Here is a 26,243-nt window from a genome sequence, read left to right as displayed (position 1 = left end):
CAACATGATGAGAAATCCCTCCATACAGCAATTCCAAATATGTCATAGACCCCGAGGCAAATTATTTCCATCGAAAAGTGGAGTTAAAGAAAAAATAATATTTTCGTGGATCTTTTCCTAATAAATATACAATCCACTTTGATGTAAAGGCGGGTCTCTAGAGACAATATTATCACAAACATTACCACAATCCATGGTCGATGGAAAACAAAAAAAAACCGGTTGTGGCCCCGACCAGTGCTTTTGTTTTTTCCCGATATTCCGAAAACATTTTATCGTTGGAGACCCGATTTCATATTAACATTCCCTGACACTCTTTACTCCGTCCGTCTACTTAAAATCCACTGAAATTTAGGGAAAAATAAGGGCCAACGATTTTATGAGAAACCGTATGGAGCCAGTGATAATATGGTATCCCCATTTGGAATATGTTGTGTGGCTGAAGGTAATTGGGAGGGGAAGGAGATAGGGAAGAGGAAGGTGGGGAAGTACCTGGCTATTCAAATCTGGTCACCAATCAAAGCATTTTAAGCAACGTTTCAATTCTGAATGGTAGTCTCACACCAGGGCGGTACTGAGGGTTCAATCCACTCTGAAAAGTGCCGTAAATATACCATATATTATTTTTAATGATTCATTTCCAAAATAACATAAACTAACCATTAAAAATTTACTTGCGAATGCCAGGGATTTGAACCCGCGACCTCCAGCTTGCTAGTCCAGAGCTTTCCCCCTCAACCACACGGGCCGTCAAAAGATAAAATTTAGCCAAATTTATGATACTTGGTACTCCATTATTTCAGTCACCACATTCATCCAAGGAAATATGTACATTGTTTTTGCAGGTGTGGCCTGCGCTAACAATTTTTCAGATATCAAGAAAATGATATGTTCGCCGGCGATAAAGAAACATGTGCAATAATTTATATTGTATTCTGTCCAAGGAGTAATAGAAATGACCACATCAAAATATGGTAATTCGTTGAATATCTTGATCGATGGACGTAAAATGGATGTAAAAATGTCCAAAACACTTATGCCTTTTGCAGAAGAGCCTGTGTGAATATTCTATGTACGTATATCCTTCGGGAATTTGAACTCAAAACATAAAAGTGTGGAATCCGTACAACCCGTGATTTATACTTTAAAGAAATGTCGAGTTTCTCAGACCTTCTGAAAAAAAGGCGCGGAGACGAAATTTAGTTTATAAAGTGCGAAACTTTGATTTGTGTCTTCATAAAAACATAATTTATTTGAAAAGAAGCAACTACGAAAAAAAGATTTTCACCGTTAATAATTGTCATTTCCCAAACAACAAAAGTGTTGGATAACTTTTGATTTGTTAGAAACATAAAAAGTACTGAACAAACAAAAAAGTTTTGATCTAAATATACGTAATCAAAGATACCTACTATTGAACCTTTCTTTGATTATTTCATACCTAATTCTTCAATTGTCGCAATTTCACTTTGTAGCGTCATTTAAAACATCACTATTTAATAAAAAAAATCGATGTACTAAACATGTACCTATAGTAACCCCCTTATTAATAAACATTTTTTTAATATTTCACATTAACTATTTACCTTAAATTAATGGTTGTTTATCAGTTATATAAAATTTTGAAACGAGTTAGTATGTCCCTAAATATATATGTATATACAATTTTTTTAACTATTTAATTATTTTTTAACTATTTATTTTTTATTTATTTTATTTTTTACAAAACATAACATATTAAAACATAGTTTATACACTCTCCTATAAAAGCTGACGCTTGTGGTTAGGAGAGGACAACTTATTAATAACTTAAAAAACGTAAGAATTTAAAATATTAGAAATTTATACATAATATTTTTTTAAGATTATGAAGATACTCGTAATTAAAACAAGAAATGTATATGGGATGTACATAAAACATTGGGAATAACAAAACAGTCAAGAATATAACTAAGAGGAAGTTAAAATTATATGGTGGTAATACAAAAATATGATTTAATTTTGTTTTTTATATTTCTCGTATTTTTTTTTCTGTTCACATATCAGCGGGTAATTGATTAATTAATTTTATTCCTTTATATACAAAGTGATTTTGTGTGATTTCGTGCATTTATGAAACTTCGGGCAGACATTCATCTTGGCAGTATACATAAGGATCTGCATCAATGATGGAGGGATGTTCAACCATTTTTTTTCCTCGTACTACTATTTTACTATTTTAAAGAAGCGTATTTTTTGATATTTGACAGCAATATAAAATATTAATTTTTGAATATTACGAAATGGTAGTAGTAGGTATTTACATAGTGTGGTTTAGAGAATCAATCTTCTCAACGGAGTTATATATTATTTGTTATTGTAGGAGTCAAAATATAATGTGCTTTATCCATTAGTTACAATGTCTCAGAACAGTTGGTACTATAATAGTAATTTAATATTTTAACGTAGTTAGTTTCTTCGAAAATAGAAAAAAATCGCATTAATTTAAAATAGTTTGAAACGTTAATTAATTGAAATAAAAGCAGAAAATTAGAGTTTGATTTATGTTTAGGATTTGAACGGTCTAAGGGTAGGAAAGGCATCTTTACTACAGCTGCCCAAATCTAACAGGGTATTTTCGTACGCGTCAGAGGTAGCTAAGGTATGCATCTTTCAGTATCAATTTACGGTAAGGCTCCTTCCCGCTCGCACGGTGAACATTATTAATAGCTTTTCCTGAAATAACGGCTGCAGAAATATCGACTCGATGGCAATGTGCTGCCGAGGGATTTACTTTCAGACTGATGCCGTAGAAGATTTAGCTGCTCCGAATTGTATGTCTGAGATTCGATCTTTGGAAATTGAATCTTTGTTCATATACACCTGTTTAAACGTTATTTGAAATTAGGTAGGGGTTGAGTCGGGCCATGTCAAGAGTCAGAATAATAGAAGAGTATGTTTAAGTCGATGTACGAATGTGAATGAGTCAAAGAATTTGTGCCAAGACCGAGTTGTTTGGCAGTCCGTCCTCTCTTTCTAGTAATCGGCATGATGGTTAGTTAGTTAGGTAGGGAATGTTTTGGTTCAATTCCTGTCACAATACAAAATAATGGCTCTCAAACTGTCAAGGGTTAATTTAAATAATCTACATAGAAGCAGATTTTTCGGAAATCGTAGCCTAATTCCCAAATCAAAATTTACAATAAAATAGTGCAACAGGTTCATTGATTAGGTATAATGAATAAACAGATATATAGGAAATATATTCTAATCATACATTACTTATTAAATTAACATTGTACGCCTCAATCTGTCTCTTACCGAGGGACGAATCACATTTAGGAAGATAAATTCGAACAAAATCATTTTTCGGGCCATTTTAAAATTTACTTTTCTTTTCTAAACACGTTCATTAAAGAACTTTTATAACAGAATTATATTATATACAATTATTACACATCAATGTAAAAGTTTTATAGATTTAAGTCGGTGTGTTATGCAAACTTGTACTGATGCGATAATGTAAGTTACCTCGTTACTTGTACTGATGCGATAATGTAAGGGACTCGAAAAATGGTCATATTACTTTGTAATTTATTCTCGTGTAAATTATTAGAGTTGCTTTTATTTTAAAACGTTATAATTTAACAGCCTCTAAAAACAGTATACACGCTTTATATCTTACACGTTATTAAGTTTTAAAGGTTTTAAATTGATAGGTTCACGCCTATTATTATTATCAACCGGACAAAAAGTTGCTATTTATTTTTCGGAATAACTTTATTGAGTAAAACCTCAAATTGTAATATTTAATTATTGATTAATTATTTATTATCAATAATTAAATATTACAATTTAAGGTTTTACTCAATAAAGTTATTCCGAAAAATAAATATTCATTCTAGACTTGCAGAAAAGTCAATAGAAATCGCACATTAAAAAAAAAAAAAAAAAAAAAAAACAGATAGGTTTATCGAAAAAAGACGCTGTCTAGATTGCATTTAGTTCGGGTTGAATCTTGCGATCATACATAAAGATAGTTGCTAATAAAAATGTGCGGTGAAAAAATGAAGACAATGTTGGTAGTTCTTATTCGAAGTATGATACAGTTAAAAGTGACCGAGGGGGATAGGGTCCCATTAGCTCAGTTGGTAGAGCGGTGTCCCGGAAAGACAAGGGTCCTGGGTTTGAGTCCTAGATGTGACCGTATCCTTTTCTGAGTTTTCTGTTTCAGATTTTCGTTTAGAAATCGCTAATATTGTCTTCAATAGTTAAAAAGTTGCTAGTTGTTTCATTTTAATAAATGCTAAAATGGAATGTGTTATGGGGCTGAAGGGAGTGAGAACTTTCCCAAGTGAAAGTTGGAAAGTACCTGGCTATTCAAGTCAGTAAATTATTAATCTTTTCAAATTATTGGTAATCCGTTTTAAAACAGGATTGCAGGTCGTTTTATGATAAACTTCTAGAAAATTCCTAATATATCGGAACACGTGTTCACGCAACTGCATTTGCTTTGAAAATATATAATGACAAAATGCGGAAATATTAGAATTTTTAGGAACACGTGTTCCGACATCGTGATAATATATTCGTATTTTACTGAAAGTTTATCAGGAAGCCAAAAAGCCATAAGTTAAGGTCCTGCAATCCTGTTTGTGACCGGACAATTTTTTCAGTGCACTGGTTCCATGACAAAAACACATGCGTTTTCGCTGTAAAAGCGTCTAAAACGTTGTACACCGTACAGTACACTGAATTACATATGTAGTAAGTTCCGCTCTTTTAGTGTTTTTTAAACACATAACATAAGAGTCCTTTTCTAAGTTGATTGAAATAACCATTTCTAAAGACGGGTTGTTTTAGAAAATTTTAACAATTTGACAAATTTCAAATGAAATTTTGATGTTCTGTGACAGTTTTATTAAGGTTCTGTTATTATTTCAGTTTTGTGATGCAAACAGAACAAGAAAATGAACGTTGAATTGTTCAAATTCAGTGAAACAATCCTTCCTAAGTTGATTGAAATAACCATTTCTAAAGACGGGTTGTTTCAGAGAATTCGAACAATTTGTCAAATTTCGAATGAAATTTTGATGTTCTGTGACAGTTTTATTAAGGTTCTGTTATTATTTCAGTTTTGTGATGCAAACAGAACAAGGAAATGAACGTTGAATTGTTCAAATTCAGTAAAAAAATCCTTCCTAAGTTGATGAAATAACAAATTCAAATGTGTATTACGAATTCTTTCACTTTCAGTAAAATAACCTAGCACTCTGATGAATTGGCCAATGACGAACTCATTCTGAGTAAACCCGCACATGCTACCAAGAGAATTGTTTACTCTTTTTGAATGTTTTATTATCGCAACTTAGGCAAAGTTTCCATGTATTCCATCGTAACTTCGCAGAAAAGAAAGCAGTCCTTAGTTTATCCATGTTATATCAAAGAGCGCCATTTTGACGGAGACGTTGTTTGAAGTATTTGCTGCGTAGCCAAGTAGGTATGTCTCATTTAGGCATTGCTGGAGAGTATTCAAATGCATAGATATAGCAAAACGACGACAAATTTAATCTATCGATGTATAAATAAGGAGGTTGAGCTGCGTGGACTTGATTTTAATAAAAGTCTACAGTTTTATTCCGAGATTGATGAAATTTCGCACACATATCCTTCAAAACAAAGGAAAAAGAAATGTCACTGTTGATACGAGTTTTTGAATACCTCCCCATCCTCTTTTCCCACCCCTTAAAACATAATTTTCATACTTCTTTCCATATATACATTACAAAATTTGACTGGTTAGAGCAAAAGCAAGTAGCTTGGTAGAATGGTAAGAACAAAAGCAAGCAGCTTGGCAGACGGGTAAGAGCAAAAGCAAGCAGCTTGGCAGACTGCTAGGAGAAAAAGCAAGCAGCTTGGTAAACTAGTAACTTGCAAAAGTAAGCAGTTTGGTAGATGGGTAAAAGCAAAAGCAAGCAGCTCGGTAGATTGGTATGAGCAAAAGCAAGCAGCTTGGAAGACTGGCAATAGCAAAAGTTCCTAAATGTTATGAAATTTTAATTTTATCAATTTTTTAAATAAAAGTAAATTGTTTGAGCGTATATGCTGTTTCTAACCATATAAATACATACCTACAAAGACGGAAATTATGTTTCAAAGAATATCAAGTTTGCTCACTCTGCATCACTGTCTTTTGAAAATCTTTGTCTTATGGGAAAAAATTGAACAACCGAAAACTATGAAGAAAAATAATACAGAACACAAAGCACCTATTGTATTTATTCAGACATACATTTTTCATCACTGTATAGCTCATGTAGGAAATGAAAATCCAAGATATAGCATAACATAATGTCACCGATTTAAAAAATATATATATACAAGATCTATATAAATTTCATGATGATAAAGCTCACTGATCGTGTATTGCCACTTCAGAAAACCGAACGAATTTTTTGGTTAAAGAATAAAATTTATGACTTTATTTATTATACTGTTATACTTGTGTACCTAATTTTGTATAAATTCTGTAACAAAAGAATTTCAATTGCCAGCCTGAAGATGTCCATAATAGGATGAAACCGGTAGTGGTAAAATAAAAAAGTGGAAATAAGTTAAAAAATGTTTTATTTTCTATTTTAATAAAATTTATCTTTAAAATTTTTGCCAAACAACATGTTTATATTATGAAAAAGACAAATCGTTATTCTTCTCCATTGTTATCAATCAAAATATTGTTCCTGGAGCAACTGGCAATCTGGACCACGCGGTATTTCTCCTCAGGCCAGCAAATTCTCCAAGCGAGCTTTACCCACCCCACGACATCTCCTTCACTTTTCACCCCCGAGAATTTTCATTTAACCAAGTACAGTCTCAGAGATTTCAGATCACCGCAAGAATGTTTGCTTTGACAGGAATTATTACCAAACTTAAACACTAATCTTGTTATGCCGAGCATTCCTCCTGCGAGGAATAATAAATTAAACTTTTGGCATTTTAAACCAAACAACACTTTTGTTTTACTGATTGAAATGCGATTAAGGAATTTCGAGAGTTCTTGTTTTTGTCCACGTTAAAAGATATTTTAAGTCTTTTATTTTAAATTTCAGTTTTTTCTTATATAATTGTGATGTATAATCTTGAGATTTTTTCCGTTATAATTTTTTTGACATATTTTTTCGCTAAAACTTTGTAAAGAATTATATACAGGGTGCGGCAGAGAGGACGGACGTTTTTGTGATGGGTAGTAATCTCCCCCTCCGTCTACGAGAGAGGTGGGGGGTACCGCTTGACTCGTTAGTTCCTAGCATTGTTTTACCAGTTGTCGTCATGGAGCCGTGGACGGTGGAGCACCGCGTTTTTGCCTATGATTGTTTCGTCAGAAATAATGAGTCAGTCACCGTCGTACAGCGTGAGTTTCGTCGCCACTTCAACATTCATCGGAATAGAACTGTTCCCTCTCGAAACACCATCCTTCGTTGGGTTGAATCAATTCGCAGGCGTGGTGAACTGATCAACAGAAGACCAAGAGGAGCTCCGCGAACAGTTCGAACTCCTGAAAATGTTGAACGCGTTCGACAAGCCTTTCTTCGCAGTCCGACTCGATCTGCCCGGAAACGGACAAATTGAAGGACGCAATTCGCGTGGAAGTCGCTCAAGTTAAGAGAGCGATGTTGGAGAGAGTCTACGCGAACTTCCAAGAACGCCTTCAGCACTGCATCAACGATTTCGGCCACCACATGCCTGATGTGATTTTCCACACTTGACTGTCTCAAATGTTATTTCCTCGCAAACCTGATTCCATCAATACATTTGTTTTTGAGTAAAAATTAACTATTTTATGATTTTTTTAAAACCGTCCGTGCTCTCTGCCGCACCCTGTAGATGATTTATTCAATTTAGTTATAAAATAACTTTTTATAGCATTTAGGCATAGCCTAAAAAAGCAACAAATTGATTAAAATTGATATTGGAATATCTCAAATCTCTCCCTAGGTATACAGGACACACTTGTTCTTTAAATCATGTATCGTAATAGAACTTGGTACTCTTATATTATTCTTAGTCTCCTTTCATGTATTTCCGGAGCACCCCGATAACTTCTACCATACGAGTCATATAATTTCTAAACATTATTTTTTTTAAGAAAATTCTTTAATTGTTGTTCAAGAAGTCCAAATTATCTGAGCATCCATTTATAATCTTCATAAAACATAGTATCCATGGAACAACTTATCATTTGAAAGCTCCATTTGAGGTTGGGATTTTGAGTGATTAACGATTAGAATAGAAACAATACTGACTGATTTTTCAGAGATTCAAACGGAAAATCAAAGCCACAGTGAAAAAGAGCCATTAAAAATTTCAACAGGATTGTTGAAATATATATATTTACGATTTTAAATTATGCGCCACAAGTGACTATTTCTGAAATCTCATTGTAGCTTGTAATAAGTAATCCTTTTCTAATCCAGCCTACTCAGCTTCAGAATGGTCAATACATGATGCGAAATCTCATTGTAGCGTGCTATAAGTAATGCTTAACTTACCCAGTCTCTCCAGCTACAGGATGGTCAATATTTTACGCGAAATCTCACTGTAGCTTGCAATAAGTAATGCTTAACTAACCCAGCCTTTTCAGCTATAGAATGGTCAATACTTGATGCGAAATCTCACTGTAGCTTGCAATAAGTAATGCTTGATTAACCCAACCTGTCCTGCTTCAGGATGGTCAGTACTTTTAAGTACTATTAAGTTTTAAATACATTAGTTATATACGCTGCTTTTTAAATATAAAACTCTTCTACAACGTCACAATACACGATTAATCTGCCTTGAATTGTTTGTGTAGACAAACGAAACCACGACATTTAATTATTATACGTTGTACTAATATTTATTATCACGTTCGAAGTTCTATTTAATAATAAATCCTTTTGATTTAATAACGGAACATAAATAGTTTATTCCAGAAGATATGTAAGGGTCGTGTGATGTAATGCCTTTAATACGTGAGAAAGATATGATGATAATTATCCACAAAAACTTTTCGGTATTTTATTCATTGAGTTTCATTGTTTACGTTTATTACGTTATTTCGTTCTATTACGTTACCTCTATTACGCCCTTCAAAATATTGCATTTCATAGGTACCTACAAGTTACCCTATTTAATATACTAACCAATTAGCTATCACGCCGTTCTCAACAGGAGTAGGCGGAGAGCATGGGACACCGTACAACTCTGTCTGGGGCATATTTGTTCTTAATATTTTTCTTTACGCTTACAAAAGTATAGAGTTCTTTCTGGGTTCGATGATAATATCAAATTAAAGTTAAATACGTCTCAGGAATCTTATTTCGACAGCAAACAGTACTACAAAAACAAAACGTACAATAAAAAAATTCCAGACGAAAAAGTCACACTAATTTCCTCTAAAACTCATCGCCCGGTATATTTTTCATTGACACTTAAACTCTTATTCAATACATTTATCTTCCATTAGCTGAGCCCAGAACCCAGCCCTACCGAGCGTAAGTAATTTTATTGTAATTATCTCGTTCGACGGTTTGTGCCGCTAGACCTCTAACGAGGACTTCTATAATCCGTCCTTCGCTTGCCTTATTCCGCAGTGTAGGAGCATTGCAACAGTCTGCCAAATTTGATGAAGTTGTGGATTTTTAACTAGCGAGGAAGATATTAAAATAAAATTGTGACTGTTATTTTAAATCAAAAGCAAAATTTGGTCATAAAAATATCGTATTGTTTACACAATTTTAAATGATGCTAAAGTATAAACAAAAAAATGCATAATATTCCAAACTTATAGAAGTAGTAGTCTCAAAATTTTTTCAGTGAAAGCAATTCTGTGGTAGAAAATTGTATTTCAGCACATAAATAACCCCTTATATATACACTGGCTAGAACACAATCATAATACTCGTTTTAACTTTAATGAAAGACTTATTGTACCTAAGCGTACAAATAAATATGGACAAAGAACGTAAACTATATGATTCCCAGTTGTTTTTGTTTGTCACCGTTTGTCACCTGCTGAAATTAAAAACTGTGGCCAAAACAAACAATTGGTGAACTGACTGAAGACTTAGCTTACTGAAATAATTAATTTGTATTAGCTTACAATGATATCGGGACTTTTTTACCTTATATTTGAAAAGTGTGTAAAATATAATTTGAAAAAATGTTTTGATTTTGAATGTATGAATTTTTGAAAAATATGGAATATTTAATATAGAATTATAGTACCGAAGATAAAAGCTGTTAAAATGTAGATATTTACGGTTGGCCGAAAAACGTGTCATCACGGTATATGCGTGGAGGTGCTGCAGCACTGCCATTCGAATTGTGAATTATTGTAATGAATTCTGTCTCGAGTGACGTCACGAGAAACGGATCAGACATTTCAGTATCGGACTTGTAAACAGACCTCGAATCAGAATATAAAAGTTGATTGTAATAGTTCCACTGATTTAAAACTGTTGTGTGGGATCAGTAGTATTACATATTAATTTCACCAAGCGTAACTCTTATTAGTAAAGGGGTAAGCGGTATTCACTATGAGAAGTGAAATAATTTCTTATGTATTTCTTACCATAACCATGTGAGCGTTCTACCCGACATGGCATTAATCAACTTATCTTCAATGCCAACAAGGCTGATCCAATTTTATGCAGTACAATTCTGCAGAATTAGACATTTTAAATAGATCCATGACTACGCATTGCAACCGTTTCGTGCACTGAAAGTATATGTAGTAAAATAATCAGCCTAATGCATTAAATTCCTAAGTAAGAAAGTTTGTGTTGCTTAGAGCTTTACTATTTTAGATCGAATAATGCAAGTGCTTGCTTATGACATTATTTGGCTAAGTATCTACTTGGGAACAGAATTCAAATAAAACTTTCACAGAACATGATAATAAGCTTTGAAATTTTCACATTCTGTGAATCAACCCATCCCAAGCTAGACAGAGGATTAAATTTGCTACGATTGGTGGGAAATATCTCCTATTTATTTTGTGAAAAACACAGGAAAAAATAAACCGCTCCATGAAATAACTCATGTTTGAAAAAACGTACGTTTATTTTAAATAAAGTAATATCAAGCGATTATAAACATTATTGCATCAAAAAATTAAAAATAAAATAATTTGACAACACGACACGTTCCCACACGTTACTGAATATGAAAATATATTCAATTTACTTTTATATTTAACGGGTTGAATGCATAAATATTTGTTCAGACGTATTGACAAGCAAAATAATAATAAATTCTGTTTTCCAGTATGCGGGGAGGTTATTGAAATTCTGCATATCCCATAAAGTATGTACCTATATACATACAAATAAGTGTGAAGAATATGCAATTAAAAAAAATAATATATTTACCGATTGCAATTAAAATTATACTTTCTTGAGAAATTGAATATTTTTTCTTAACTAACTATCTAACCATTACACCGTTTCCCAGCAGGGCAGGCAGAGAGAAAGGACGGCCAAACAACTCGGTCTTGGCATACACTCCTTGAGTCATTCACATTCATACATACTCTCATACATACTCTTCTATTATTCTGAATCTTGACATGGCTCGATTCAAGTATCTGATTTACTTGATCGTGCCATGTTTTCCTCGGGCGTCCCCGACTTCTGCTACCATTCACATTTGGTTCATATATTCTCTTTACACTCCTTTCTTCGCAAATTCGCTCTACATATAAATATATGCCAAATCATTTCTTAATCTTACTCATCACACTTGTTTTGCATTATTTTACGGATCTCCACTGATTTCTCATACGATCGTGCATAGTTTTACTACACACTCGCCTCAAGGATCTCATTTTTTCAACATTTAGGCTAAATGCAAATAAACCGATTTAAAGGTTTTAAGGTTAAGCGCAACGTGCAATATAATCTATGTGTTCAAAGATGACGTTATTTTAATTTTTTTATGAAAATGTACTTTTTGTAAGTTATGCCTTAAAATATAATAACGAATTATTCGTTTGTGCCCGTAAATACGCAATACGAATAAATAGTTTTATTTTTAGTTTAGTTAAGAAAGGCATACAAATACAAAATGTATCGGAGATTCAATCCAATATCTTATTTGTATGCCTTTCTTGAAAGAATTGGGTTTTTATGCGGCCAAATAACCTAACCTAACCTTGACTATTTAATTCTGAGTGGTTTTTACAGTTATTAATAGATGAATGAGGCTGTGAAACAACGCGTACATATTTAATTTTTCAACGCCGTGTTTCTAACCCGTGACCACTGCGTCTAAAGCCAATGAGCTTTCAACCGTTTCAGTATTTAAAGTTACATGTCAAAATAGCTATCTGTATATATGGTTTACCATAAGGTTTTTAATATTTCATTACCTGCGCACCTGCGTACCTGCACGTTCAACACGCTCTTGTGTCCTGTTCAGGGTTGATCAAAGCAAAACGAACTCTAAGTAGAATTCTTGCCTGAACAGACTATGCAATAATTACAATAGCATATTATCCAAGGTTGATATTTTCAGTTGCAAACTTACCAAATACAAAAGGTCCACAAAAGAATATTTCTCTGATGGTTTGTGAATAATCTTTATGTCTCTATTGTTTATATCTCTATTATAATTTGATTTATATCTACAATCTCTCTCCATGGCTATAAATGTATTGTTTTGTAAATTTTTCGTTTTATATAATCTTTTGTTTTGTATTAATTTATTAATTCACTTTCCGTTCTCATAAATTTAAATAAATTATTCCATATTATGCTGTCTCAGTTAAAGTCACAAGGAGTAAATCCATAATTGGTTTTATTTGACTATATAATACTTATGTACAAATTGATTAAATGTATACTGTCGATTTCCCGAAAATGAATAAATAAATAAATAAAATAAATAAATAAAGAAGCTCCTGTGTTTTAAGTTTTCACTTTGACTAGGTGAGTTGATCATATTAAAGGTCTCACGTCTGATATTGCAAAGGTTACACGGGTAACCACAAAACGATACAAACGAGGCTCTACCTAAATAACATGAACTCGTAAATAATGTTCTTTAACGAGAAAAAAAGTAAATTAATATTGAATGTAGATTTATAAAATGATTTACCCACCATGTGGTTTTACGAACGTCTGTACATAAGCTCGCCGTTTATTATGAACGACTAAAAATAACCTATACACTAAAAGGAATACCAATAAATGACAACTGAAAATATGGAATTCCAGGAAAAGTTTAAGAAAAGAAAGTTCTTCTCATAAAGAAAAGGTTCATAAGGCGTGGTAACTTACTTAAAGTAAATTAGAAGATCCTAAAATTGGTACTATTATACTTTGTAATTAGGCTACTCTATTATTTGTTATTTTCAAATATAATGCTATATTATGGAATAATACGGCAAAATTATTATTTAATTTTAGCTTTTGTTTTATTAAATAATAATTTAATAATACTAAATAAGTGGCTGCGTAGGTACCGTGTTATGTGATTTAATGCGATACATTTGGAGTCTGGTACTTTGAGTTCAACGAGATCATGGAAAGGTATTCTGAGTACTGTCATCAACAACGATATACACAATTGCACATCAAAGACACCGTCTTCTCGACCTGATTTCCACAAAAACTGGCGTTATAAAAATTATCCAAACATTACTTCTTTTATTAACGGCTTTCCAACAATATTTTTTTTTCCGGAATACGTCATAGTTACAATTTTGTTTCAGAAAAATATGCAGTTGACAGTATTCACGAAGTTCAGAATCTAGTGGTACAAGCGGGAAACTGGTGAATCTACGTCACATAGAGAAACCAAAAAAATATAATTTCGAAATTATACTTATTATTCTATTGGTTACAATTAATTTTTAAATTTTTCTATGGACTGTGCAAAAGAGTCTCTATCATCTGGGCTGAATATATTTGGCTAAAGTAGAATTGATAAACACGAACTCGTGAACTTTCAAGTATCAAATCCGCTGGTAAGAAATTGTCTTCCCAAACAAACTTTTATATAACCAGTTCTATTTTCAAAAGTATACCAATTTTAATTTTCACTCTTGAAACACAGTGCAAGAAAGGAAAATATCATTTATGAATGCATTTAATTACAGGTTGCTAGAGAATTTTTATATTTATCAAAGTCGTTGGTTGACTACTAGAATGCGCTTTTTTGCTTCCAAGCTTTGAGATAACGGGTAATTTGTTTATTTTGGCAAACTGAAACCGTTCAGCACAGGTTGTTTTAGTGAAAAAATGTCTTTATCTGTTTTTAAAAGCTCGGAATATTATGTGAAAGGTTTTTTCACTAACCCTTATAAAACTAAACAAATATAAACTATTATTTTGAGTTTAACCATTTATATGGAAAAGGAGTATGCACACTATTACTTTTTCCTATTTTATGTGTCGGTAGATGAAAGTTGTGATTGTTAATTTATAAATATGTAAATAAATCAATAAAACTCACCCATTTGCTCGTCCACTTGAGTCTCCTGATCCTCCAGCACCATTCTTAAAAAAAAAATAAAAAAGTAAAATTAATCAACAGGAAATAAATAAAAAAAATAAAAAAACAATTGTTTTCATCCTTGCGAAATGTTATATCGAAATTCAACGCATTTTGTATGAAAACGAAGTCAAATGCTATTAATTTTTTGTTCAGTGTTCGTTCCTTATTTAGTCAATAAAGCAAACACAACACTTTTATCATATTACATTTTCTATCAAAGCGTTTTCAATATTTCATTAAACAACTTCAATATATTTAACGGTTCGCAAAGAAGAAAACATTGAAAAATTAAAAATTTATAAAAACAAAAAACTTTTATTGTAATATGATTGCTTACAATTGACATCGTATCACATCTAAAGCACTAACGATATTACATTGTTTGTTTTTTAAATTATAGCATTAATACAATTAATCAATAATTTGTTATCGAAATAATAATACCGAGTAATCACAATAAAGCATTTCGATGATCAGACATTAGACATTTAGTTTTTTAACAACATTCTTTAATATGAAACATTAAATTTTCTCAATAAATATCAACCTTGTTCCTTCCATGTTTACAAGTTACTGAAATTACTTTAATTAGCACGAAATAACAACCAAATTACTCATTTCTTACTAGTGTTTCGTTTTAATTGTCTTAACTTTGATAGAAATAATATTTTTATCGGTTAATACATTTTTAAATACTTTTAGTAAGCTTAGTAAACTTTATAACGTAGAAAGAAATTCATAAGATTAAAGATTGTTAACAAATACATATTATTAAAACTTTCAATGCGATTTTGAGTAGGATTTAATAGAACGCTTAAAAATAATTAATTGAATACTAGTTAGGTATGTAGTTTTTTATAGGCCATTAATGTTTTGATTAAATAAATAAGCTTACGATTATGGTAAATAAATAATTAGTTTATTCTGTAAAATATAAACTAGGTATACTGTTTTTCATAAATTGAGAATACGAGTAGGAACATTTTTTTAAGCTAAAGTCTACAAATCGGAATACATTGAATATAATTTTATAGTTAAAGGTACATTTAAGTCAATATTGTTATAGTGGAAGTATTGTTTAGTTATTAGAAGCTCAGTTATTATATTATAGACGATTCAATTAAATAATAAATGCTGTAGTGTTGGAGTATAAACTTGCATAGTAGAAAATTGTAAAATGACATTAACTATGTAACTTCATTCGTTTATAATAACATATCTTTTTATGGCAAAAAGTATTAATTTTTTATTGCAAAGTCTTAGACATAAGTGGCAGATAATAATATATTTCATACATATTCAAAGGGAACAATTTTTACTTGTTTAAAAAAGAAAAAAAATGGTATTTTCTATTGAAAGTGTCAGTCAATGAACACGGAGTGTACATATTTTGATTACATTTCCATATTCATGTAGGTTTAATTATGCTTAAAATATTTCAAAGAAAACCTTTTAAAATGCTCCTGCTTATTGTATTTAATTGACGGTCTGTCTTTACTTTCCATTCAAATATAAAAATGAATAATTTTAAACAAAGTTTATAATTTTCAGGATATTTAACCCTTAATAAACATCTTATCTGTTATTGACAATTGTGCAAATCTTTCTAATCCAGGTATAAAGAAAACACTAGAAATAGATAATAATTTTATCGAATCAACCATATAAAGTTTAATCAATCTCTTGATGTTTTAGTATGTACTAATAACATCAATTTGTCAGTTTGAATCAGCACAGTGATTTGTGAGTATTATAACTTGATCACGATACAAGGGAGCATTACTTATTATTGCTTTAGGTTTAAGCTAATCTAGTGTTTTCTTTATCATGGTTCTAATCACTTAAGCGGTGCAGTTTACACTTTTCAAAGCACGCTATAATTATTTTATCGACTCACAAGTCCGGTGAAAACCTGTGCAATGGACTAGGTGTTTAATTTATCTTATTCAATATTTAATTATTAATTCTTAATATAATTAATTACCCATTTTGAGATACTAAAATACCCTCTAATGGGGTCACAAAAAGCGAGTTATCATCAATGGCTGATTTTAAACCATTTTATTTTTAACTATTTTATACTATTTTATATGATGTAAATAGCTTTATAATTATAGGTATAGTAAATTGTAAGTAAGAGTTTAATAAGTTTATAATTGACAATAACTGAAATAGAAAAAGGCTTGCAATGAATGCATCATTTTACACATTTATTTTCTGTTTTTTCTTTGTCTGACAATGACGTTTTTATTCTTTGTACGAGGTTAGCGAAATATTTAAAATTATTTTCAAACTACAAGTATTTTTGTCTACTTTGATAAAATTTTAAGAATTTTCTGAAATTATTTCTTAAAACAACAACAAAAGATTTTCCTTTTACAACCTTCCGAACACTTCACATTCCGCAGTACCTTCCAAATAAAGCTTTGGAGTAATCTAAAACAACACATTTTTATATAAAGTTATGTTTTTACACATATTCATACAAATATTATTTTGTAACAAACACACCTATTTTAAACTAAGTGTATTTTGTTTTATTGGACCTACTCTAACAAAACTGAACGTACAATATTTAGATGAATAACACAATTAAATGCTTTAGGAAAAATATTTCTTTCTTGTTTTATTTATAGTACCTAAGTTAGAATTGTCCCGATAAAAGCTTTCCACCAAAAAGAAATACGAGATATGCAACATATAAATGCAATATCCAACTTTGTTTCAGTTTTTAGGATTTACAGAAATCTGGTCTCGATTTCAGTGGAATCTCTTCTAACTGAAAGCACACGGATATTTCACAGAGGATTCTTTTGGAATACACAATATATAAATATCACCACAACTGCGATTCGAAAGATATGCTCGGAGTCTGAATTAATAACACTGATACCAATAATGCTATATCTGGAAAAATTCTCTGGATGCAGTCAGCGTATAAATATGTATCGAGTTTTTGGTCGCAGACAATTCGTGAAAAAGACCGGTTCGTAAACAAAAGAATTTTATTGTTTTATATTTTATCCATTCTCACTCATAGACATGTTATAGAATCGATTTAAATGAAATAAATTGAAAAAACGATTTTAACCTCTCAAAAACCATTTTGACTGTTGTGGGGATTTTTTTTAATTAATCAATGTCTGAAAAAAAAGGTCAATTATATTCTCTATTACAGAACGAATGTAAAAGAGAAGCAGTCTTGGTCAGTGTGCTTCTATCAAAGTTAAACATAAACATTAAACATAAACTATTTAAAATTTAGTTTCTTACAAAAAGGGGATTAATCGCACGTTTTCCAAAATAAACAAAGAGAGCTGCTGAAAGCGCTGAAGTATCTCATTTTTGTTGCAGTTGGCTCAAAGGAGAGTTTCATTAATATTTTCAACTTTCCAACATTTAACGATGCATACAAACTCCTAACTTTAATTGATTATGATTTGAATTAAAAATATTATTTCAAGGAAAATTCTTTCCATAAAATATAAGTGGAGTATGTTTTTCCCTAAGAACTCATTTCAGAAGTGCAATATTTAACTATAAGTAAGTAAAAAACCTCCAATACGCCTAAAATGCAATTAAAATATACAATCTAAACGCCAGGAAGCAACAACATTCTATAATAAATAAGAGCACAAATTTTTTCTGAAATATATTTGTCCAAGATTATTGTAATTTATTTATCAAGTTCACAATTACAAATATTTTAAACGACAATAATAATTGTTACTACTCACTCTTTGAAAAAGCTCATCAGAGTTAATTAATTATTATTGTATAAAATTGTCTAAGATCTATGGAGTTCTCTATCATAATAATCATCGCAATTTCACCACTGAGAGTGCAAACTAAATATTCTACGTGTATCACCTAATATTAACTATAAAAAGCACCACTATATCTAAAGCTACCACAATCAATTTCCTACGAGTATTTAAGTACTCATTTAAAAGTGAATGGCTCAATCAAAAGACCACAACAATATTGTTACAATTGCAAGTTTAGTAAAACAGATTTTCACTCAATTTACAATGTTGTTAACGGATTCTGGCATTCTATAGTTTCTAACGACCAACTTACAAGTTAAAACCTTCAAAAGTTAATTTAAAAAAAATTCTAATATCGACCACTAATACTCGTTTTATGTTAATTTTACTCCTGGTTATAATCACATTTAAATGTAAACTTATAACCAATGAACAGGCATTGTTTTAAATATCGCCTTGTAATAATAAAGTACAATTTTTGAATGAGACATATTATTATCATGAAATATTTATTCTTTTGCATTGATTACATGTGTATAGAGTGAAAGCTTTTGTGAATGTTATGTAATGGTAATGATTTGAACTGATAGTAAGTATAAATACTGAACCTCTAAATTTATAACATATGAGAATGGAAATGTTGAGGAACAGTTCGACATTTAACTATAAAACTTCCAAGAAAAGCGAAGATTGGATGGATTTTGTCGATTACATGATAAGATATATGGACTTTAAGACAGTAAAGATTTTTGGTCAAGATGATATGAGTTTGTAATGATTCGATAGATAACAAATTACTTAAAAAAAGTTTTAATATTAATATAAATGAACAAGTGTGTAACACAACAGATATTCTTAATAAATTTTTAAACATTAAATATACGATTAATTTCTTAAGCCTTCATACAAAATTGTTTACATTATACATAAACATCATAATATTTCTATTATCTAGTTGAAAAAAAAACCTTAATAGTAAATGCTTACAGACAATTTTTTTTTAAAGTTTGTATGATTGAAACATTCAAACATCAATCTTTATGGAGGAATCGTATAACAAAAGAACTATGCTTTATAATTATTGCATTCTCAGATTTAAGGCCATTATTTTAGCATTTTCTGCAGAAGTTAGAGTTTTAAGATCAAAATAAACATATTTCATGGAAAGCACTCGTTATTAGAGCGCGACTGTTATCAACCATCCACGATTCTCGCAGTGTGAAAAACTTTCAATTAATATCCTGGATGTACAACTACTGGCATAAATAAAATATTTGTATTTTATTTTTTGGAATAACTTAATGAGTAAAACCTCAAATTGTAATATTTAATTATTGAATACACTATTAGCAATTCCCAAACGAATATTTGAAACAGAAAAATCAGAAAAAGATACGGTCACATCTAGGACTCACCGGGCCCCGGCAAGGCAAAGGTCCTGGGTTCGAGTCCTAGAAGTGACCGCATATTTTTCTGTTTGAAATATTCATTTAGGAATTGCTAATATTGTTTACTATAATTAAATATTTGTACATATTTAACAAGTTTAGTATTAACTTATAAACTAACAATTTTAGCTCTTGACCCTTATTTCGTAGAATTTTTGCATAAGGTAGCTAACGCTTGTACTAACTTTATCTTTTTCAGTAGCGGCTGCAGCCTGCGCTGTCTCCTGGTTGCTTTTCTCTTCCGCCTTCCGCTCCTTCAGGGTCTTGAGCAGCTTCCACTTGCTGCCCAGAGGACCATCCTTCTGAGGTGGTGGAGATGCAGGGTCTGTATCCTGTGACGCCGGCTGAGAGAGGGAAAACGTAGCCACTGGTTCATCATCCAGCTCATCTGCACTCTGTTCTCCAGGACTGTCTGGCCCAGAAGTTTCTCCAGAAGACTCGTCACCATCCTCGTCACGCTCATCTTCTTCTATGTCACTTTCTTCTGGTTTTGATGGTTCTTCGACAACTTCTTCTGCTTCTTTAAGTTCATCGGCTTCCTTCCAAGTTTGATAATCTGTTACTCTAGCAAACTCCGCGTATGCAGATTTGGGAGCAGTTAAGGGGCTCTGATTTCTACTATTACTATTACGTCTTTTTGTTTGTTGTATTGTTTCTCTTTTCATATCATCTACAGTTAAAACACCTTCTATTGGCTTTCTTTTTATTCTGAGTTCTCTAAGAACAAACGACATTTTTTCTTTGACATTTTCGTCAGGTTCGAATGGACTTGAATCTTTTTCAAATTCAGGTTCTTCGGTTAGAGTCTCGTTTCTATCAAGATCCATTACTGACTGACGCTCCATTTCTTCTAATTTTCGTAATTCATAACAATACCATTCATCTTCCGAGTCAATGCTATCTTCGGTGCTTTGCCTTCTTGAGGATACTCTGGACCCACTCCTCCACGAGTGAGTACTTTTATTGTCTTCATCTTCATGTCTTGAAAAAGGAACATCTAAGCTTTGCTGATGCCTTGGCATAAATCTATTTGAGTGACTTCTGATGCTTTGTGCTGATGGACTTCCTTCAGGGATAGGAGATGGTTCTTCCACAGATAAAGATCTAACAATTTCGGGTGGTTTCACTACATGCTGTGTGGATTTAAATTCAGGTTCATTGTGAGCCTCTTTTGTGGTTTCTTCAGTTTCATCAAATGTTGCCAAATCATCTGGTTTTGGTGCTGGGTCATCTAGGCATATTTGATCGTCTGAAATAGAAGAAGACTGCCGCAAACGGTACTTTCCAAGTGCTCGAGATACGGCAAACTCCATTGAGCCTCCACTCATTCCATATGATCTGCTTTCGCCGCCTGATTCATCTGAACCTTCTCTCCTTTTGACATCTCCGATTGTAGCGAAAATTGAAGAAGAACCACTCTGACTACCAGAACTTTTATTTCCTTCTTCTTCCCCAGGAGCATTATCAGACAAATCTGTTTCTGGTTCTGTTTTGTGACCATCGGATAACTGGTCTCTATCTTTTGAGTGTCGTTTTTTAATTTGTGCAAACACGGGTTGAGGGGGCGATGTTTCACTATAATTTGATACAGTCTCAACATTTTTGGGCGGCGAATCTCTCATAACTAATTGTTCATTTTCTGGTATCTCTTGAGACTGCGACATTAATTCAAATTGAGGTTGTGAATTATTTTGGGGTTGGACTCTGGCTAGCTGCTGGCTTTGTTGATGCAGTTGTTGCTGTTGTATTTTCTGCTGTTGATCCATTTTTTCTTGTTGACTAAGCCTTCTTTGTTTTTTGTTCGAGGCGATTCTTGCAAACATACTACCGTCTAATGGAGCATCAGAAAATACACTGTCACTATCCTCGGACTGAGCACTGGATCTACCACCAGACCACTCGTTTTCTGAAGTTTCGGGATCAGAAAGAGATTGACTACTGGTATTTGTTTTTCTCTTTGCTTTTTGCAGAATTCCAGACATAGTGGCTACAAGGGGATATTTTTTCTTTTTTCTTGGTAGCGGTCCTGTACCTCTTCCTTTTGGTTCGGGTTTTGGTGCTTTTTGAACAACAACGTCATCTCTATCCACACCCGAAGGTAATGAGAGGGATCTATTTCTTTTAGGAAGGTGCAAATCAGGTAGCCAACTACTCACTGAGCTCATGGCTTGCTTCAAAGAACCTCTTTTAGGTTTTTTTGTCACTTTTTCTTGAGTTTTAGCATTTTTTAAGTCAGACGAAATAGAAAGATAGCCCGAATGTGACACTAAAAGCCCACTTGTATTATAATACTGTTCACCTGATTGTTGCCGCATTGCAGCTTGTTGTTGATGTTGTTGTTGATGTTGTTGTTGTTGATGTTGCTGTTCATGTAAATTTGTGTTCCTTAAATCTTGGTCGCCCTGTTGGTATTCTCTCTGAGACCACTCTCTATGATTTTGTTGATCTCTAGTTTCTTCGGGATTTTGAAACATTTGAGCATTTTGGTAAATCGGTTGATTAATGTTTTGTTGCTCAAATTCTCTTTGTTGATGTCTAAAATATTCTTGTTGCAGTTGGTTTTGGTATTGTTTTGTAGCTTGCATGTTATTTGCCATAGTCTGTGAAGTCATACTGGCTGTTGTATCCATTGAGCTGGACGTTGAATCATGGGGTAATTGAGACCCATCTGACGCCAACCATGCTGCTGGATCATTATAGTCTTTTCTTGGTAAATTAAATGCGGCTGAGTCATATCTTGCCGATGTTGGATAGTACGATAATGCATCGGTTATATTTCCAGAAGGAAACATTGTTCGATGCATAGCATTCCTATAACCTTCGTGATTTGCTAAACCTTCGGTAGGCATTGCACCAACAGATACTCCCCTCGTTAAGGGTTTTCTTCCAGCCTGAGCTTGAGCCTGAGCCTGAGCCTGAGCATGGGCTTGAGCGGACTGTTGATGGTGAACTAATGTATGAGCTCTATAATTAGGCTCAGGAGGATATCTTTGAGGTGAAGCTTGAGCAGCGAGCATGGGATCATTATAAGATTCTATGATATCAGGATAATTTTGTGGTAAATTTGATGAACCGGACGTATACACAGTAGTAAATGTTTGTTGACGATTACTTCCCGCCACGGAGTATATGGCGGGTTGCTCATTTCGGTAATAAAATTCATTAAATACCGCCGGGTTTTGTTGCGGTTCAGGAACTCCCATTGTTCTACGAATGATGGAACTGACGTCCATTGTACCACTCTGAGAAAATTCTGACATATATTGTTCGTAAGCCTCGAGGCCATTTTCAATAGGTTGGGGTGATTTTACAGACGAGAATGCGGAAGAGTGATGCCCCATATTGACTGTTGAACTGCTTCGTTTTACATGCATGTGTGAATCTATATCACTTTCTAGGTATCTTTTGGCTTCAGAATACGCTGGCTGACTTGCAGATGGAATTGGTGATACTGCTCTATTCTGGATAACTTTTTGATGCTCGGCTAAGTGTGAGGTTATCGGTGGGGCTTTATTAGTTCTTGGCGATCCTGGACTTTTTTCAAGACTAGACCAACCACTCATTGACGACAAGCCAGAGTCAGATTTAGCGGGCACTATATTTGGAGGATCTTTTTTCGCGTGCCGAGGAGATGTTCTTGGAGATTTGGGGGATCTAGGACTAAGTCTCCCATGATCATGTTGAGCACTTAAAGTGGCTTGTTGACTAGTTGCAGAAAGATAAACTGGAGATGGTCCTCGATGAGGACCTGGAACCAAGGTACTTTCAGGCATAAGAAAAGTTTCTCCACCATCTCGAGGAGCTGGTGGTGGAGGGCTTGGCGAAGATGATGAATGATTTCTAACCTCGGGTTGTTGAATATTTAATCTGCCAGCAGAATCTATATATCCATCCTGACGAGTTCTCATACTGTGAACTGATAACGTTGGTGACACAGGTTTGTCAGTAGTTTTTAGTAGAGCCTCATTAGAAATAGTTTGAGTCGGGAAATTGTTCCCGTACATTTTATTATAATCAGTTTCACCGTAAGCATACGAAAGATCGAATCTATCTCGTGAGAGAGCTCCGGGAGATTTCGGAGGTTTAGCATGGGAATCTACATTTGCTACAGCAGAGTTATAAGCTAATCTGCCGGTCACGGTCGTGTAGGGTTCAGTCGTAGCAGATTTTTCTACATGATATTTATGGCGTGGAGAAGTGATATTTGGAGACCTAAATCCACCAGCCATAGCATCAGCCACTTCTTTATCAGTACTAACGGTACTGTCTGCTATGGAGAGGCGTGAAGAAGACCGATTAGCATGTGGAGGGGGCGGAGGTATTGCAGCAGGAACTGCACTAGCAGCCAGCAGCATCAATTCTTCTATACCTCTTGGACCGCTACTAAAACTCCAGTTTTCAGAATCAGCATATATTTGACGAAGTTGTTCATCAATAATATTCCCGTCTTCCACTAGCGTTCTTGAATCCACTTCCTTATCATCTCTCATCTTAAGTTGCACGTGTTGGGGACTAATCAGTCTACTTTTCAGTTCTTTGAGGTCTTGTGAATCTTTCTGTAATTTTGTTGTCAACCTATCTAATTCATGTAATTTCTCTATGGCTATTTGGTCTATTGAGCTCAGTCTAGAGAGTTGAGCCAGGTCTCTTTCACTGACGCAAGGAGAGTTGCCACGGTAGTCTTTATAGTCCATCGCACTAAATACTTCTTGTCTTTCATCTTCCAGAGCCTGTTCCATTAACTCTCGTACTTCATCTTTAGCGTGGGGATCTTCCGAATCTTCTGGATCTTCCCAAATCATATCCAACTGGGAAGATGGCCGAGATGGCTCATTACAAACTAAATCCTCTCGATAAGCGCGATTCAGACTCCGATAAAATGCCTCATCGGAATCGGGCACGACAAGCTGCATATCATCAGGATCCACATCGACGTCTATCAACATACGAGCTGTGACTCCAGTTGCTTCAACGCCTTCTTCTAAGCCATCTTCGACCGTCCCGTTTCCTAAAATCTCTCGAATCACTTCAAGTTGCCCCAAGCGAGAGGTGGGCGTGCCCCTTTCTGCCGTGTAAAAGTCCAAAAGGTGAGCTATCACCCCTTGTTGCTCACAGAGCAACCCTTCGAGGCGTTCCAACCTCTCCCACATTTTGATATACTCCTGAGACAAGAGATCTAGAGCCCGCCACGCGTACTTGAGTTCTGTTTCTAAGATGTTAAGACGGGTACCAAGACGCTCCATGTAGTCACTGATGATGTAGTCGGACTGGCCGTCGTACCCCGCTGCCCCCATCCCGGCCAGTGCAACCGCCCCTACGCCGTCGCCTTCCATATGACCTTGGCCCTCCATTACATATCACTTATAGACAATTTTACGTCAACTCGACAAATTTAGGTTCATTATTATAAGAAAAATTAACTCAAACACACAAGTATTTACTTCGATAGAAATTATCTAGATTCTTCAATAATTAAAAACAACACTTTATTTATTAAGAGTTTTAACATTTATAATATAACGGATAATAAATACTTTGAATTAGTTTCGATAACACCACTGATATGCTACAATCTGTTTGAATACCGTGGTATGTAACAATCAACTCATCTCGTTTGATATGATTTTCGTTGCACTTTGAATGGATTCCTCCCCTTGCAGAGTCTGCCCTGGAGCGAGGGTGCGAGCGGGCGGCCCGTAGCGCCACTCGCCGCACATTTTATTCTACACATTTTTATCACATTTTTTAAACTTGGTAACAGATTATTAATAACACTGTTCAATGCAGCACATACTTTTTACCCGCAAAACAGTCCAATGATATCATTATTTTATATTTCTCGTACTATTAAATTGTCTTTACGAGCCTCGAGAGCGCATTGTGTGAACCTGTAACAAGGAACAAAAGAATATGTTAGTTACGAAGGTCTAACTCCTAAATATGCATACTCACCTTTCGAAACGCTCAGCCAAGTCCTCTTTTCTTCATGCATCGGGCTTCATCTTCAAAATCCACTCAACCAGCATCGAAGAAGGCAATTTGGAGACCCGATTAGCTCGCTATCATACTAGCGTATCTATAAACCCGAATAATTTATTCCCCGTGAAATTTCTAACGGCCGAGAAGCGCGGCTGGCAATCCGAGATATAGTAACACGAATAAACTCATGGAACCATCAGGGACGGTGGTACTTCCCCAGGGCGACAGCGAATCTGTCTTCCACCTTCAGATAGAGTAACACGAATAAACTCATGGAACCATCAGGGACGGTGGAACTTCCCCAGGGCGACAGCGAATCTGTCTTCCACCTTCAGATATAGTAACACGAATAAACTCATGGAACCATCAGGGACGGTGGTACTTCCCCAGGGCGACAGCGAATCTGTCTTCCACCTTCAGATATAGTAACACGAATAAACTCATGGAACCATCAGGGACGGTGGTACTTCCCCAGGGCGACAGCGAATCTGTCTTCCACCTTCAGATAGAGTAACACGAATAAACTCATGGA

At 33.8% G+C, this 26,243-nt stretch overlaps 1 protein-coding gene across 1 annotated transcript in view; it reads right to left on the bottom strand.

Annotated features, from left to right (window-relative positions):
- The window catches only part of unc-13 (protein unc13 homolog), a 217,859-nt gene extending 191,881 nt beyond the window's left edge, over positions 1–25,978 (bottom strand). The window contains exons 1-2 of the mRNA XM_089642160.1: positions 19,918–25,978; positions 14,476–14,519 (exon numbers count right to left, since the gene is read on the bottom strand). Of these exons, the coding sequence (XP_089498286.1) occupies positions 14,476–14,519; positions 19,918–25,083 (5,210 nt within the window). The 5' untranslated portion in view covers positions 25,084–25,978. The remainder of the gene's footprint in view (positions 1–14,475; positions 14,520–19,917) is intronic.
- Between the last annotated feature and the right edge of the window lie 265 nt (positions 25,979–26,243).

Source organism: Hesperophylax consimilis, chromosome 2 (genome assembly GCF_061612785.1).
Source record: "Hesperophylax consimilis isolate HC1 chromosome 2, BYU_Hcon_1.0, whole genome shotgun sequence".
NCBI classification, from domain to species: domain Eukaryota; kingdom Metazoa; phylum Arthropoda; class Insecta; order Trichoptera; family Limnephilidae; genus Hesperophylax; species Hesperophylax consimilis.
The sequence above is the reverse complement of the archived record's forward strand: the minus strand, read 5'-3'. Positions and strand labels throughout refer to the sequence as shown.